The 18,433-nt window shown below is 35.0% G+C and overlaps 1 protein-coding gene across 3 annotated transcripts in view; it reads left to right on the top strand.

Annotated features, from left to right (window-relative positions):
• Positions 1 to 16,054, top strand: part of LOC127877876 (sushi, von Willebrand factor type A, EGF and pentraxin domain-containing protein 1-like) — a 70,171-nt gene extending 54,117 nt beyond the window's left edge. For 2 of the 3 annotated variants that reach the window (XM_052424187.1, XM_052424186.1), the window contains exon 2: positions 5,194 to 16,054. In XM_052424187.1, coding sequence (XP_052280147.1) covers positions 5,194 to 6,662 — 1,469 coding nt within the window. In that variant the 3' untranslated portion in view covers positions 6,663 to 16,054. The remainder of the gene's footprint in view (positions 1 to 5,193) is intronic. The other variant, XM_052424188.1, reaches the window with a different exon arrangement.
• Positions 16,055 to 18,433: the final 2,379 nt, after the last annotated feature.

Here is an 18,433-nt window from a genome sequence, read left to right as displayed (position 1 = left end):
TTTTGGCAAAACATAACGGATTTTAATGCAGTTTTTGTGGTAATGTCCAAGAAAACACATCAAACTAAAGATTGACATACATGTACACATTACACTGTATTTAACATGTATGTTTTTCAATCTTTTCACTTGAAATGTTTAGATGTTTTTATGCTCCCCCAAAATTTATTTTGGGGGGAGCATATAGTCGCCGCTTCGTCTGTCCGTGTGTGCCTCTGTCACAATTTCTGTCATGGCTATTTCTCAGCAACTAATGCCCGGAATTCAATGGAACTTTATGGGAAGCTTCACTACCAAGAGGAGATGTGCATATTATCAGGGGTTTCTGGTCGGATGACTTTTCACAGAGTTATGGCCCTTTGAATTTTTCCATTAACTGTACATACAGTGCAATTCTTGTCCGGGCTATTTCTCAGCAACTAATGACCGGAATTCAATGAAAATTTATGGGGAGCTTCACTATCAAGAGGAGATGTGCATATCATCATCGGGTTCTGGTCGGATGATTTTTCACAGAGTTATGGCCCTTTTAAATTTTCTATAAAAAATTCTTGTTTATGTCCCCCCAACTACTGTGCCATCAAGACGTTTCCTTTTATCTGAATGTATAGTGCAATATTGTGACAAAAAACCTTTGGGGAGCATCACCCTTCTCCGACGGTTTCTTGTTATTAAAAGGGCCGATAGATTTTTTTCACAGCAAAATATGTTCACTTTACCTTGTTAACCTATTTGTATGGTCCCGTTAGTGTTGCATATAGCAGTTGAAATGTCCATCAGTCTGTGTGTCCGTCCCAAAACTTTAACATTGCCCATAACTTTTGCAATATTGAAGATAGCAACTTGATATTTAGCATGCATGTGTATCTCATTAACCTGCACATTTGGAGTGGTGAAAGGTCAAGGTCATCCTTCAAGGTCAAAGTGCAAATATATGGCTTCAAAGCGGTGCAATAGGGGGCATTTTGTCACTGTCACAAGACATAAAACTCCAAATCAATATTGAAGATAGCAACTTGATATTTGGCATGCATATGTATCTCATGAACCAGCACATTTTGAGTGGTGAAAGGTCAAGGTCATCCTTCAAGGTCAAATAAATGGCTTCAAAGCCGTGTAATAGGGGGCATTGTGTCACTGACAAGACATAAAACTCCAAATAAATTTAATTTAATTAAGCTTCTTAACATCTTATCGCTATTTAATAAAAAAACAACATTTAAATACATACAAAAATCTAACATCATTTAAATGCATACACAAATTTAACAGGCAATGGGTACCATCTGTACCCAACCACTTCCCAATACCGGGTTATAAAAATTGTGTGGAATTGTGTGAACGGTATTGATATATTAGGGATAACATGACTTATTGGAGTTCCACTTTTTAATTTTATAGGATTTGACACGATGGTAAGTGGTGCTTTATTTTAAATAACTTGTTTATACAAGATTTTTAGCTCAACTATTATATATGAAATATATAAAGTGAAGCTATCCTACTAGCTATCCGGCTTCATGAGCCTGAGCGTGAGAGTTGGAATGTTAAAGTTTGCGTACAACCTCAAATATTTTCTATGTCCCTTACCTATTGCTTTCATATTTTGCATACCGGTACTTCTTAACCAACATGACCTCAATTGAAAAAAAGAGCAGACATCTGCAACAAGCATTTTGTAAGAATAATGGCCCTTTTTCCACTAAGAATATGCATATTATTGATAAATCTATATTAAAGTTTGCATACCACCACAAATATTTTTTATGTCCCTTGACATATTGCTTTCATATTTTGCATACTTCTTAAGTTCTTTACCAACATGACCCCAATCTATAAACAAGAGCAGACAACTTAATTACTTTATCAAGCATTTTGTAAGAGTTATGTTCCCTTTTTATATGGTACTTACATGTATGCAATTTTAAATTTGGTTAAGTTTTGTGTTTAGGTCCACTTTTTTTCCTAAAGTATCAAAGCTATTGCTTTCATACTTGCAACACCTAATAACTATAATACAGGGACTGTGCAGACAAAGTAATGTATTGTTAAGTAATGTTACTCTGATTTGCATTTTGACAGAATTATACCCCTTTTATATTTAGAAAATAGAAAATTTGGTTAAGTTTTGTGTTTTGGTCCACTTTACTCCTAAAGTGTCATAGCTATTGCTTTCCGAATCGGAACACTCGCTAACTATCATAAGGGGACACTACAGGAAAAGTTGCATAACTCTGGTTGGCATTTAGATTTTGACGGAACTATGGCCCTTTTTTGACCTAATAACTTATAATATTTTGTTTAATTTCATGTTTACAGACTGTATATCCACTTTACTTCTAAAGTATGTAGGCTACATGTATTGCTTTCAAACTTCAAATACTTTCTAAATACTTTCTAACTATTATGAGGGTACTGTACCTGGCAATTTGAATTGTTACCTTGACTTTTGAATGACCTGGACTCTCAATGTCAAATCTCCCCCCCCCCCCAATACATTATCCCCCCCCCACCGTCAACCCCAACCCAAAAAGAAAGTATTTTTTTATACATGGTAAAAAAATACTTATGGTTTGTGCTCTGCGTGTCCGTCAGTCTGTGAGTCTGTCACACTTTTCTGGATCCTGCGTTAACTTTTTAAGTTCTTAATATTTTTTGATGAAACATGGATAGATGGCAATATGGACATTATGCACGACATTTCATTTTGTTCCTACGTCAAAAATTCTGGTTGCTATGGCAACAAATAGACTAGAAATACTGCTAGAAATGGTGGTTTTCTGGATCCTGCGATATCTTTTAAACTTCTTCATATTTTTTCATCAAACTTGATACATGGATAGATGGCAATATGGACATTATGCACGTCATTTTATTTTGTTCCTACGTCAAAAATTCTGGTAGCTATGACAACAACTAGTCTAGAAATACTGCTGAAAATGGTAATTTTTTTGATTTTGCGATAACTTTAAAAGTTCTTCTTATTTTTAGCTCACTTGAGCTGTGCTCATGATGAGCTTTTGTGATCGCCTTTTGTCCGTCGTGCGGCATCAACATTTGCCTTGTGAACACTCCAGAGGCCACATTTATTGTCGGATCTTCATGAAACTTGGTCAGAACATTTGTCCCATTGATACCTCGACTGAGTTCGAAACTGGGTCATGCTGGGTCAAAAACTAGATCAAAAAAAAGAAAAACCTTGTGAACACTGTAGAAGTCACATTTGATGACCAATCTTCATGTAACTTTGTCAAAATCTTTGTCTTTATGATATGTTGGTTGAGTTCAAAAGTGGTTCTGGTCCATTGAAAAACATGGCCGTCAGTGGGCGGGGCAGTTTTCCTTATTTGGCTATAGAGATACCTTGTAAACACTCTAGAGGCCACATTTTTTGTCAGATCTTCTTGAAACTTGGTTAGAACATTTGTCCCAATCATATTTCGATCGAATTCGAAACAGGGTCATGCTGGGTCATAAACTAGGTCACTAGGTCAAAAAAAAGAAAAACCTTGTTAACACTGTAGAAGTCACATTTCATGCCCAATCTTCATGTAACTTTGTCTTTGTCAAAATGTTTGTCTTAATGATATGTTGGTTGAGTTCAAAAGTGGTTCTGGTCCATTGAAATACATGGCTGCCAGTGGGAGGGGCAGTTTTCCTAATTTGGCTATAGAGAAACCTTGTAAACACACTAGAAGTCACAATTTTTGCCCAATCATCATGAAAGTTGGTCAAAATATTGGTTTTATTGATATCTCGGACGAGTTCGAAATGGTCCAGATCGGTGAAAAAACATGGCCGCCAGTGGGCTGGGCATTTTTCTTTATATGTATATAGTGAAAACATGTGAACACTCTAGAAGTCACATTTTTGGCCCAATGTTCATGAGAGTTAAATTCAAAAATGGTTCCGGTCAGTTGAATAACATGGCTGCAGGGGGGGGGGGCAGTTTTCTTATATTTGTATAGTAAAAAAGCTTGTGAACACTCTGAGTCACATTTTTTGCCCAATCATCATGAAACTTAGTGAAAAGATTGGTTTTATATATAGCTCAGATCAGTTAGCAAATGGTCCCGATCGGTCAAAAAACATGGCCGCCAGGGGAGGTGGGGCAGTTTTCCTTATGTGACTAGAGAGAAACCTTGTGATCGAACACTATAGAAGTCACATTTTTTGTCTAATCATCGGGAAACTTAGTCAATACATTGGTTTTATTGATTTCTCAGACAAGTTTGAAAATGGCTCAGATCGGTCAGGTTTTAGGATTGGTCTTTGTCCGCCGTCTGTCCACATTTGGTTTGTAAACACTCTAGCACTCACACTTTTCAAGCATTCCTTATGAAAGTTGCCGATAATCTCAGTCAAGTTTGATAATGAGCAAATCACAAAATTAATGCCATAATTGTTGCCCGTAGATTGTCCAAATTTTCATTATATTATGCAAAATCCTTGTAAACACTCTAGAGGTCACAATTTTGTTTCAGATTTTATGAATCTTGGTCAAAATATTTATTTTTGTAAGCAATATTTGGTAAGGGGGGTCAACTCAAAATATAGGTCACCAGGTCAAATCTTACAAAAACAAAAACAATCCATACGCCAGACTTTTGGTTCTGTAATGATGAAACTTGACTAGGCTGTTTGTCTGGACAATATCTAGGTCAAGTTTGACGTTAGGTAAAGATTGAATGAACAGACTCCTCTCAGGTGAGCGAACTAGGGCCATCTTGGCCCTCTTGTTTAATATAAGGATTGGAGTTAGTGTTCGTTTGTCGTATGAATAGATATTGTTGCAGGAAATTAAAATGATCAGTAAAACAAAATTGTGTCTTCGTGTCGTATGAACGAATCTGCCCTAAAACTACATTTAGATTCACATCGTACATGCATGATCAGTTGTCAAACAAAAGTACGGTTGAATTTCAAATGCATTATTTTTCTCTTTCCTGGATATTGTTTTAGTATGTTGATGCTGAATTAACAAATATAAGTGTATAGGAAGTGAAAACACTAAATTTTAACAACTGTTGCCATAGACAGCTGTAAACATAGCAGATGCGTCTAATATAACTTTAAACATCAATGTTCTTTTTCTTTTGAAGATCTGCCTTGAAGTTGAGTAAACATGTTTTATAATTCATAAATATATACAGCACATTCAAAAGAAATCTAAATTTTTCACTTGTTTTATAGGTTTAGCATTAACTCTTGCGGACTGTCCTCCTCCTCCTGCGGTCCAGAATGCCGCTTTCACTCCAGTCGAGTCATCATACACTGATGGTGCAAACGTTACATTCACCTGTAACACTGGTTATGGACTTCAAGGTAGTCGTATACATTATTGCAGGGGAAGCAGTTGGGAAGGATCCCTCACATGCTATGAACAGTTTTGTGAGACAATGAATAATCCTAGAAATGGTATAATTGTTGGAAACCCATCCTACAAAATTGGCACTTACATCACATTTCAATGTAATACAGGCTACACATTGAAAGGAAACAGCCAGTTGCTGTGTCGTGTTGATTTGAAGTTTGATAGGAACCCACCAACATGTGATGTCAATATGTGTCCAGATTTTGGGGCTATAGATCATGCACGCATTTTCCAAGCCACAGATGGAGGAATAGAAAATGATTATGGAAGTGTAGTTAAAGTAACTTGTGAAGACTCATATGTCCTGGATGGTCATGCGTCCGTGGTTTGCCAGGGAGACGGAACTTGGGGCCCTAAACCGACCTGCAAACCTTTAGATTGTGGTAGGTTCGATGGGATGAATTCAAGCTGCGTGAAAGACTTTGTACTGCTTGGTACTCTGTATTACATGGAATGTAAGAGTGATGTCCCAAATACAAGAATTGGAGCGCCGGACAGCACCAGTTCACCTAATGAATGTGAGGAAAGATCTCGAAAATGGATGTATTCACAGTTTGGGTGCTTTTGCCATTGTAAAGTTATGTACAATAAAAACATTGTGAAAACAGAAAACCTTGATCCAAATGATTATCTGCCTCACAACACTGATTTGAAGTGGAGTTGCAAGGAGGGTTGCACGAAAAAACAAAATAATGCTCTGAGATGCATGGACGGACAGATGGAATTGCCATCTTCACAGTTTGGGTGCTTTTGCCATTGTAAAGTTATGTACAATAAAAACATTGTGAAAACAGAAAACCTTGATCCAAATGATTATCTGCCTCACAACACTGATTTGAAGTGGAGTTGCAAGGAGGGTTGCACGAAAAACCAAACTAATGCTCTGAGATGCATGGACGGACAGATGGAATTGCCATCTTGCACCTGCGATGCAAACGTACATACTGGTGAACCTTACACGACTGACATTACTACTAAATCAAGCCCTACCGGTCAAACAGGTGAACCTTACACGACTTACAGACCTACTAATCCATGCCCAGGCTTCTGCATAATTGCTACAATAATTGGAGCCGTAGTTTTGGCAGTTGTAGCCTTAATTGTTATATACATGTACAAGAAGAAGAAATGGTGTTTTGTTCAAAATATGGAAGCCCCACTTCCCATGATTGAACCACCTCATGAGAAAGGAGGCAATCCTTTCAACGGGAACACTTCTAAACCAAATGATGATAACAATATGAAACATATTGAAGAGATGGATAAGTTATTGTCTGACAACAAATAATTAGGTCAGGACAAACAGTTTCCTTGAGAATTTCCATGCTTTTACTTATACATGTATTGGAACTAGTATAATGTCAGAGAAAACATTGTAGTTAATAGTTTTCTTGAGAATTACCGTGCTTTGACTCAGCATGTTTCAAGCAAAGTTTTAGAAGGTAGCCAGAACATGTACAAACAATTTTCTTGTTTAGTGCGGTGATTTTACTTAAAGTTTATCTAGTAAAATGATACAAATGTATGAATGAAGACTGATAAAAACAGCGAAACAATCCAATTAAATAAAAACGTGCTGTGCACTTGGACTTACACTACGCAGCCTGCGATTTTTGCCTAAATCACCGATCATCCCATTTTGGTAAACGTGGCAAATCGCGATGATTCGCCGCAAATCGCGGTGATTCACCGTGATAACACTCTACTAATATTTGAAAACATGTCGAAATAAACAAAATTGATTTACTTAAACTTAAAGGCATATAATGACAAATTGAACAACATTTTATTGCTTTATTGAACATATTCTCATCAGAACATTGTAGTGCCTCTATAAAAGAACTCTGAACGTTCACATTGTCAGCCTCGTTCTGGAGTCGTTTTATCAGAAGAGGAGGATCCTGCAGGACTCAGCGTCAGGATCAAAGAATATTAAATATATTGGCTTGACACCGGCTTATAGTAGGCTGTACAAAAATAAAATTGATTAGCATCAAGCTTACATTATCCTTCCATGTGTCATGTACATGTAGTATGACAGGAAACTTTTTTTTATACATCTGATTAACACGAAAAGGGAAATCCTGCCAATGTACAGTCATGGTTTGTTTATGGTTATTGATGTTTCTGAATGGTGTGAGTCACGCCACTTCCGCAATATAAGTGGATCATTGTACAATAGGATAGATATTGTGAACATAAACTATATTGTCACTGTGCAAACGTTTATCATTTAACTTACAAGTTTATTTTATGTACATGTACATAAGTAATAAATGTCTTGAAATCCCTTGTTACAAATAAATAGTTCTTATTTCAAAAGTTAAATCCTGGTTTTAATGTACAGAGTAAACATTTTGTAATAATGATCCATTAAATGAGAGAAATAAATATTAATAATACCTCCGGTGGCATTTATACTACAGCCTGCCAATAGGATCATGCACATATGTTAGAAGCAATTAGAAGATTGGTTTGATCTCATGCAGTCAGCCATTTCCTAGTTGCTTGTAATTTTGCAAACTAATATTTAATGTTGAATAGCCTTTTAATATGTATATTTTATGTATTAAGGTGTTTATATAATGCAATATGGACTAACTTTTGGCACCTAAAATTTGGCTGTGAGCAACATAGATTATTTTTGCGTTTAATTTCAGTGCTACATGTACACTACGCGACCCGTGATTTTTGCCGCGATTCTCGCATCACCGCAATCGATGCAACGTGACAAATTGCGGTGATTCCGAGCGACAAGAAAATTTGGGTGATGTCTCGGCGACCGTCGCGCGATGTATCTCGCTGTTACGCAATCAGCGCGAATCACCGCAAATCACCGCAAACCGCCGTGGTTCACCTTTTTAAGAGATTTACATTAAGGGTTACACTACATTACATGTACATGTAACATATATGTATACACTTACATTATATATTGCAATAATAAAGCTTTTGTTGTTGTTGTAAGCAATGGGCGTATTAGCTAAAATACTCCCGTTCCGACATGAACGTGATGAAGTAATGTCGGAAGCTTTAACGGCTCCAAATTAATATAACAGCGCAGAAGAATGATCATGCAATAATTATTTAACATAACATGTAAACATTATTTAACTTATTGCATTAGCAGAATGTTTATTAAAACTTACAATCAATTATATTCCAGGCCCGAATACACTACCACTGTTCAAATTCCATATTGTTGCAATATACATGTAGCGTAGCACTGTGTAAATTGAAAGTTGCATAGTGTTTCGTCATTGGTCTGTTATAAATACCTTTTTTCTCTACATGGTATTTGATTTAGACGAAACTAATAATTTGGTAATTTACGATAAATATGATATAAGTTTTCCATTTAAACTTTGATCTTACCGTGTGTGTTAATTGACATTATTAATTATGTTAATACTTATTTTTGCATTTCATTAAGAATTATAACATGTAGCCCTTTTGTTAACAGTGTTTAGCAAAATATTCGCGCCTCAAAACACGGGAAATTGTTTAAGTAACGCTTTCATTTAAAGGTTAAATGTAATCGGTAGATTACATCTAATTATTTGGACTAAAAGATGCTATACTTATTTATTTTCTGTTTCATGCTCCAATGCGGATAACTCGTGTTACTCGCGTTACTTTCCGAGCGTTGTACATACATTCATAACGTTTGATAAGCCGGAAATCGGAAATACATTACTGTTCTATTTTTAAGTACATGTTATTATGACATCGTGGTAAATAATTTGTTGTTATTACATCATTGCCTATATATTAAAGCCGTTAAACATTGTGTTTGTTTTGCTGAAAAAAAAAACACGAGTATATCAACGTAGCACTTAGCGTTCGCAGAGTTCAATAAATTTATGATGATGTATAATGCACATGCATTTCTCTGGGTTTCACGCCAAAAACAAAAAACCCTCAACATTTGATTATTTAGTGTGTACTGTCCAGCGGGTGATAGTGTTTGTTCAAGTGTCTAATTGGCACTCTTTGTACGTGTTCAAACTGTTAAAAGATGTGACAATCACAGAAACAACAGGATGGCGCTGCCAATTAAGTGCGATAATGGATCAAATGGCATTGACAAAAAAATTACATTTTGGATATATTTTTCGGCGTTTACTCAGATGGTCTCTCACAACAAAACAACTATACAAGTCAAGGTATTATGTTTTACTTCTATCAGTAACGATACGGATAAGGCGTGTTTGATTTGAATTGACATTATAAGAAATATCAAATTGTTGGCGATATAACTGTTTTAAAAATACCAAAGAAACATTTAACCGAAATCAACAGAATTCAATGTTCTCTGCGCTACGCAGTTTGTATAAAAAATCAATACTTGCACACTCGTATACCTTGACCTTGTACATTGCCGCATAATTTTCGCGCTCTTTTGTCGGGAAATATACATGTACATGATGACTATATTGAAAGCATTTGTAAACGTCGTGTTAACATTAAAACATCGGAAGTGTGTTTCGGATTATAAATTTTTATTCTCATTTGGGAATTTAACGGAACATTTATACTTATGGTATATTTGTTTTGAATTGTATATTAATTTGTTACAACGCTTTACGTGTGAAAAAAATGTTTTGATAATATTATGCATTAATAGCACAATTTCCAGGAGGAAAACGTTTTTACATGAAGGCGTATGACGCAATAAAACGTTTTTTTGTAAGATCGTATTGTATCAATCTTAATTTAAATACGCTAGTCCAATAAAAGCTGTGTCCCACATTATGCGCTGTACTCTATACACTTCTGAAAAATGGCGTAGTCATATGGTTGTTTTAATGAAATTCTCAAACATATTTACCGACATAAATGTTCAAGATTATTTTTTTGATGTTGGATTATCGGATAATTGTGAACATTAGAAGCATTATGTACATGTATAAAGTTATCGATACGATTCGGTTTCTATGCATGAATTGGCGAGTCATCGTTGTCACTGCGATCACGGCGAATTGCGGCGAATCGCAGCGAATCACCACAACATTGAGGGGATTTAGCGCGAAGATTATCTTGCTCTCGCGCGACGTCGGAGTGACGAGTCACGTGAAATCGCGGTGATTTTCCACCCAAATAGCAAAATGCCCGCCTTGACTTCGCAAATTAGGCAAAAATCACGGGTCGCGTAGTGTACATGTATCTTTAATCAGGTCTAAATTAAACAAAGATTATTGTTAAGTCAAAGAATAAAGGTATGTGTGACTAACTTGACTTAGTATCATGGTATTTGGAACATATGTAATTCATTCTAATGTATAAAAGCTGAATTACTTATCAGGCTTGAAATGATTACATTTTATCCTTTAATTTTATAATAAAATTTGTTTTGTGTTTTCTCCAAAATTAACAAATCAACCTAGAGTATTAGCTGAATATTGCTTTAGAAAATTATTGATTACTTGACTTTACTTCTCTATTTTGCAGTATCATGCTTCAGTGCCATTCACTGTTTTTTTGTGTGGCTTGGAGTGTTTTATTTAGTACTGTGTGTTTCATTGAATTGCTGCAATATATAATTAATAATTTTTTTTCTGTATGATATTCACATTAAATGTCATTTGTTGTAAGTCTTGTGACCATAAGGAAAAGGTCAAAGAATGCTTCAAGTGGCTGTTGCTATTTTGTATTGTATACATTTTCAATGGTACTTTTACTTTGTATCGTGCATTTAACTTTACTTGTGCCATATAAGATCTTTTGAATAATAATATTGAATGTTGCTTTAATTTGTTTGCACCTAACTTTTGTTTTAAATACAGTATATTGTAGTTATACTGCCTTTGAATGTCATGATTGTTATAATAATCATGATGGGTTTTTGTGATTTATAACATTACATGAACATACATCTGAGATATAATTATGTTTATTGCTTGATTTAACATGAACACAAATAACCAATTACAGTTATGTCTTAGCAATCATAATTGTTTAATTTTGATCCTTATTTATTATTCAATATTGATTTAAAGAGCTGTCAAAGGTTATCAGTAGAATGAATGAATATTTACATATACCTTATTTTTATTCACCCCCAAAACAATTTAGGGGGAGCATATAGTCGCCGCTTCGTCTATCCGTGCGTGTGTCCGTCTGTCCGTGCACCATTTTTGTCAGGGCGATTTCTCAGCAATTAATGACGGAAATTCAATTAAACTTTATGGGAAGCTTCACTACCAAGAGGAGATGTGTACATTATCAGCCGGTTCTGGTTGGATGATTTTTCACAGAGTTATGGCCCTTTGAAATTTTTCATTAACTGTACATATAGTGCAATTTTGTCCCCCCAACTACTAGACGTTTCCTTTTATCTGAATATATAGTGCAATATTGTGACAAAAAAAACCTTATGGAACATTACCCGTCTCTGACGGTTTCTTGTTTATTGTTGTTTGGAAACGCATTACAAAGGTAGTTTTAAACTGTATTTATTAACAAGTCATCTATTGAACAGCAAAAATAAAAATTAAACAAAGAGGAATGTGAATAGCGACACACTGGCTGTCCGGGCAGTGCAGTGGTTGGTACCTTTGTTACTTTCTTAAGTGACCCAGGATTAATCCCCACTCTAATTACTGTTGGCTTGTGTAGTAGTTACTTTACCAAATAATTGGGTTCTTTGTATTTTTGCTGGCCCCAACTGCACAAAACCATTTACAAATTTCAAATCATTCAGTTAAAATTAAGAAGCAGGAAATTGCAGATATATTTCAAACTTTTTCCCAACTATTGTTGAGTCTAGAACATGTAAATGAATTGGGAATGAGTGCTGGGACACATACAATGTAGCCTGTGGCTTGAAAGGGCCTCATAAACTTTTAAATACAAACATGCTAGTCACAAACTAGTCGAATCTTGTTAAGGAACTGTTGTCAAATCATGTCATTCAGTTTCATGTAAAATGTTTGATCAGATATTTGAAAACATTGTGAATAATTATATTATGTCAACATTACTATGATTGTTTTATATTTTGTATGTTAGCCAAAACGAAATTTCTAAATTTTCCAAATGATTTTGAAAAAGTTGCTCTATATTTTATAAAAGCATCAAACCAGTTTCTGTTAATAGCTCGACTATTGGCATGGTCACCTTTATTGTTGTATTATACATTTTCATGTTTCAGTGTATGTTAACAATACCACATATTTTCAACTTCAAAAAAGTGTTTGTGGTCATTATATGAGGTCACTGATAGACTGATAAAAAACATTTATTATACAAAGAAAGCAGACAAATAGTCATGCGAATTGGGACAGGTCCTTTAAATTTGGAATATTCCCCATTAATAAACATATATCTATACATTAATATCATTTGAATATCTGAAAATATAATACAAGGATAAAGATATTCATACTCTTAAACTTTTTATAAAAATTGCAAAGTATGAAAATTCTTACCATCTTTATATTTTATTGTACATAATTGTGCATCACAGACATTTATTCTGTGACAAAATGAAATAGGTTTTAGTTAGGTTCACCATAAACTTTTATTTTCATGTTGTTGTCAATAGCAACTTTATGAGATTAGATTATTTTTTTCATTTTGTATGTTTTGTTCGAATTTATCATGCATCAATTGTACCCTTGGTAATTGTTAGGTTTCTAGAACAGTACACTATACCTATTTGATGTTGGTATTGTAAAAATCATGCTTTGATGTAAATATTTTATGTGTGTTAAAGCACTTTTCATCATATCTTTAATTAAATGAGTCTTCTTGGAAAAATTGGCATAAATTTTGTGCGCACATGTTGAAGACAAATATCTAGGCAGTGATCGAATTCACAGTCACGTGCGTCCAAGAACTAGGTACCTGGTAAAATCTTACCCCTCTAGAAGCGACATTTATGTGTCAATCTTGATACATCATGGTCAGAAAAGTTATCTTGACAATACCAAGACAAAGTTTAAATATGTGCTTATTGTGGTAACAAACAAGGTAGGCAGATGAAGTCTTCAACAATTGGTGTAGCCTAAACTTATGTGAGCGATTTATTGCTATGATGGCCTTCTTGGTTAGTATCTTACAGTAAGTCGAGAGGTCTGTATACCGGTAGTAAATTATTATATGTCATTAACAACTAAAGTGCCATATTGTGTAAGTTTGTATATAGTTGAGATGCATATTGTAATCAATCTAGATGTTGTATTTGTTATAGTATCATGTATACAGGGATCATATTTTCCCGCAACATCAATCGGTCGGGATACAAATGGGGAAAAAGTATCAGAAAATTTATGTCCGAAATCATGAAAAATTACCTTAAAATATATACCATTGATTTTGCCATTCATGTAGGTGGTATAATAAATGTTCAAGTAAAATTCCCTTAGGCATTTTTTTTAAACGGAACGAGTTTTCTCAACTGGTTTTATCATTTGCTATTTTATTGTTGTTTCGTGTGCTGTTTTTATCCGACTTTTTCATAAGTCTATACCGATGTTTTAAATTGTTGTCGACTCGATAAAAGCTTGCAAACATGCACTGAACCAAACAAATGTCTGTGCGTAGGTTGGTTACTGACAATAACACACCAAATAATTAAGAAATAATTCTTGTACATTATAGTTTGTTGTCAAATAACCCACGGCCGATAGTTAAGATGCGTAGGGATTAAATCACGAGAGCGGAACATTTGAAACCACGCATCTAATTTTCCGGTCATGAGTTATTTAACAACAAAGTATAAAGTACACAAATTATTTTGATTCTAGCACGGTTTTACTAAAGATTTATACAATGTATATTATTTTCTTGTGTACTAGTTTATGTGAAGTTCCGCCCATAAAAATAACTTTCGGCTGTTCTGGCGATCAGATCCGCGACTTTCATTCATAATTATATAACCGGATTATTACGCTGGTGGAAAATGTATCGGCATGTTTTGTATAGTTACAGAGCGTGCTTTCAGACGCGTCTTTAAGCATGCGTCTTTAATCAGCTGGTCACAAGTTTTTGATTCTTGGTCTGACATGCAATAAACCGGTCCTGACCGGTTAAGAGACTGCAGCGAATGGTTTATCACACCTAATCGAGATAAGAATGTCATTAGGGTGTGTTAGCATGTACACTGTGTAATCGATTTCATAACATGGGAATTTTAGCAAACAGAATCGGACCGACTGTTTGGGATTTTCAATCGGTCTTTCATGACCCCAAAGGACCGACAAAACCGAAAAAAATATGATCCCTGCATGTATATATTACATTAAACAGTATTGTGAAAAATATTTACTGAATAAAAATACTTATAAAAACATAATAAGCTTTTATATTATAAACATTATTACTTGTAAAGCATATAATGAGAATTTTGCATTTGATAAATCTCTTGGAGATGTAGTAGCAGCATGTAAGTATTTTCATGATGATTCTTAAAGCTAAATATTAACATCCTTGACTCTACAATGGTTCAAAGAGACATTTCATTCAGATTTAAGTTGTTAAGTGTTTCCTGGTACATATTATATAAAATATGAAACAAGTTGAGCGTGTTTTCCTGAAGTTTAAGGGTTTGCATGAGATGACAAAAACAGGATTGGGTAAAATTTTACATTCAATACAATCCCCAGAGTTTAGATATTTACATGTGTATATCAATATCCGTAAGGTAAATGACATCCTACTGGACAAAAACAAATTCAGCTTTTTAGAATTTAAAAGACAGATAAAATCCATTGTCGCTGTCTTTATTCTGATAATAAAATGTAGTTGTAACAATTGATGTCTACTGGAAGTTTGATAAAGGTACGATATTAACTCAACTATTCAGTGCAGTCTGCTACTGTGTCCCATAAAACTCAATGAAGATTGCGGTGAAAAAAATAGAAGTCTGATATTTCATATTTGTTATGTTGCTTTTCTGACATTTATTTTCAAATGTTCAAGTATACATTTTGGCAAATGTTAATGTATTGTTATGGTGTAAGGATGGCAAATTTGTACCTGTATTCACAAACTCTTTCTTTGAATTTGAATGCAAACACATGTTGGTTACTAATGATGCTCATTCATTAAGGACTCTTTCCAATTAAGATGTTGCCTTTAGAATTAGAACATAATTTATTCATAAATAAAGTTCTACAAAATGGTGGATGATCCTTTATTCTTACATTCATGTACATTTATGACAATATATTATAGGTCTAAGAAATAGTGGAAGAATACGGAATACAAATGCACTGGTATGCTTTTCAATAAATAGAAATGCATTTTTAAGTTTCCTTTATTATAATTAAGATGTGATATGTTGTTGTTTGTGCTTTTTGTTCCCTACCGGTTTCACTGGAGGGGACTTATGGTTTGCGCTCTGTGTGTCCGTCAGTCAGTCAGTCTGTGAGTCTGTCACACTTTTCTGGATCCTGCGATAACTTTAAAAGTTCTTTATATTTTTTCATGAAACTTGAAACATGGATAGATGGCAATATGGACATTTCATTTTGTTCCTACGTCAAAAATTCTGGTTGCACTGACAACAAATAGACTAGAAATACTGCTGAAAATGGTGGTTTTCTGGATCCTGCTATGGCAACAAAAACAAAATTCTGACAATGCTGGGATTTCTGACAATGGTGGAGCCAGTAGGGGACCATATTGCTTGACAATAGTCTTGTTGTATATTGAAATAAATTTCTGTAAAAAATACCATGGTTTGATTACTTGCCAAATATTTATACCAGGATGCAGGATCAATTGGGTCAACAGTGATTTACACACGGGCTGGACAAAATGTAAACGCACCGTTGAGAACTTTTATTTTTGCAAATATATCAAGTTATTGAAATAGATTTACAAAAATCTTTAGTGCATAAATGAAAGTTTTTCTTGCATTTTGTGTCAATATCTTCAGTATTAAGAATAAATCATTGAATACGTCTGGAATACATATGAGTGCAGCATAACCGTGAACATGAATGCGTAACAATTTGAATTTTTGGCCACATTCTTATAAAATAAAGTAATATTGAAGTACTTCACATTGCCAAAAGCAGCATAAAAGCTGTCTTTTATGCACTACTTAAATGCTTAAAAGTCTAAAGAAAAATTGTTTTAAAAAGTTATTTGAAGAAAAGAATCACATACTGGTGTGTTTAATTCTGACCCCCCCCCCCCCCAAAAAAAAGTCACGTGATCATGCACCCTGATACTGTTCTGTGTTGGTCAGTTTTTATTCATCTTTCATTTAGTTAAAATACTGCAGAGGACTTACTTAGGAATAATACAATATTAGAAATCTGCAATAAAAATGAACTCAAACTGAGTGCTTACACTGGGAAACGAAATAGAAGTCAGATTGTATAAAAGGCGATTAATATGATTTGACAATACATAAACTATTGTAAATACAACATTTTCATGAAAAGTATCTCGATTTGTATGCCCCCCTTCGAAGAAGAGGCAGTATATTGTTTTGCTCATGTCGGTAGGTCTGTATGTCCACCAGATGGTTTCCGGATGATAACTCAAGAACGCTTAGGCCTAGGATCATGAAACTTCATAGGTAGATTGATCATCACTGGCATATGACCCCTATTGATTTTCAGGTCACTAGGTCAAAGGTCAAGGTCACAGTGACTCAGATAGTAAAATGGTTTCCAGATGATAACTCAATAATTCTTACGCCTAGGATCATGAAACTTAATAGGTACATTGAAAATGACTCGCATATGACCCCTATTGATTTTCAGGTCACTAAGTCAAAGGTCAAGGTCACAGTTTCTCGAAACAGTAAAATGGTTTCCGGATGTTAACTCAAGGCTTAGGCCTAGGATCATGAAACTTCATAGGTAGATTGATCATGACTGGCAGATGACCCTATTGATTTTCAGGTCACGAGGTCAAAGGTCAAGGTCACAGTGACTCAAAATAGAAAAATGGTTTCCGGATGATAACTCAACAATGCTTAGGCCTAGGATCATGAAACTTCATAGGTAGATTGATCATGACTGGCAGATGACCCCTATTGATTTTCAGGTCACTAGGTCAAAGGTCACAGTAACTCAAAATAGTAAAATGGTTTCCGGATGATAACTCAAGAATGCTTACGCCTAGGATCATGAAACCTAATAGGTACATTTATCATGCCTGGCAGATGACCCCTATTGATTTTCAGTTCAGAAGGTCAAAGGTCAAGGTCACAGTGACTCGAAACAGTAAAATGGTTTCCGGATGGTAACTCAAGAATGCTTACGCCTAGGATCATGAATATTAACATGTACATTGATCATGACTGGCAGATGGCCCCTATCGATTTTCAGGTCACTAGGTCAAAGGTCTATTTTTTATTGTTATATTTTTTTGCTCATGTCGGTCCGTCTGTCCACCAGATGGTTTACGGATGATAACTCAAGAGCGCTTATGCCAAGGATCATGAAACTTCATAGGAACATTGATCATGACTGGCAGATGACCCCTATTGATTTTCAGGTCACTAGGTCAAAGGTCAAGGTAACAATGACTTGACTTGAAACAGTTAAATGGTTTCCAGATGATAACTCAAGAATTCTTACGCCTAGGATCATGAAACTTCATAGGTACATTGATCATCACTGGCAGATGACCCCTATTGATTTTCAGGTCACTAGGTCAAAGGTCAAGGTCACAGTGTCAAAAAACGTATTCACACAATGGCTGCCACTACAACCGACAACACACATGGGGGGCATGCATGTTTTACAAATAGCCCTTGTTAAGATCTCTGTTGGGATAATAGAGCGCGACCCAGATAACATTTTTAATAATGTCTCTTTAGCTCACCTTATTGCTCAGGTGAGCTTTTGTGACTGGTCTTTGTCCGTCGTTTGTCCGTCCGTCCGTTAACATTTGCTTGTAAACACTCTAGAGGCCACATTTCTTGTCCCATCTTCTTGAAACATGGTCGGAAGCTTTGTCCCAATGAAATCTCGGCCGATATCGAAACTGGGTTATGCCGGGTCAAAAACTAGGTCACTAGGTAAAAAAAAAGAAAAACCTTGTAAACACTGTAGAAGTCACATTTCATGCCCAATCTTCATGTAACTTTGT

This window comes from Dreissena polymorpha, chromosome 4 (genome assembly GCF_020536995.1).
Source record: "Dreissena polymorpha isolate Duluth1 chromosome 4, UMN_Dpol_1.0, whole genome shotgun sequence".
Classification (NCBI taxonomy): Eukaryota; Metazoa; Mollusca; class Bivalvia; order Myida; family Dreissenidae; genus Dreissena; species Dreissena polymorpha.
The sequence above is the reverse complement of the archived record's forward strand: the minus strand, read 5'-3'. Positions and strand labels throughout refer to the sequence as shown.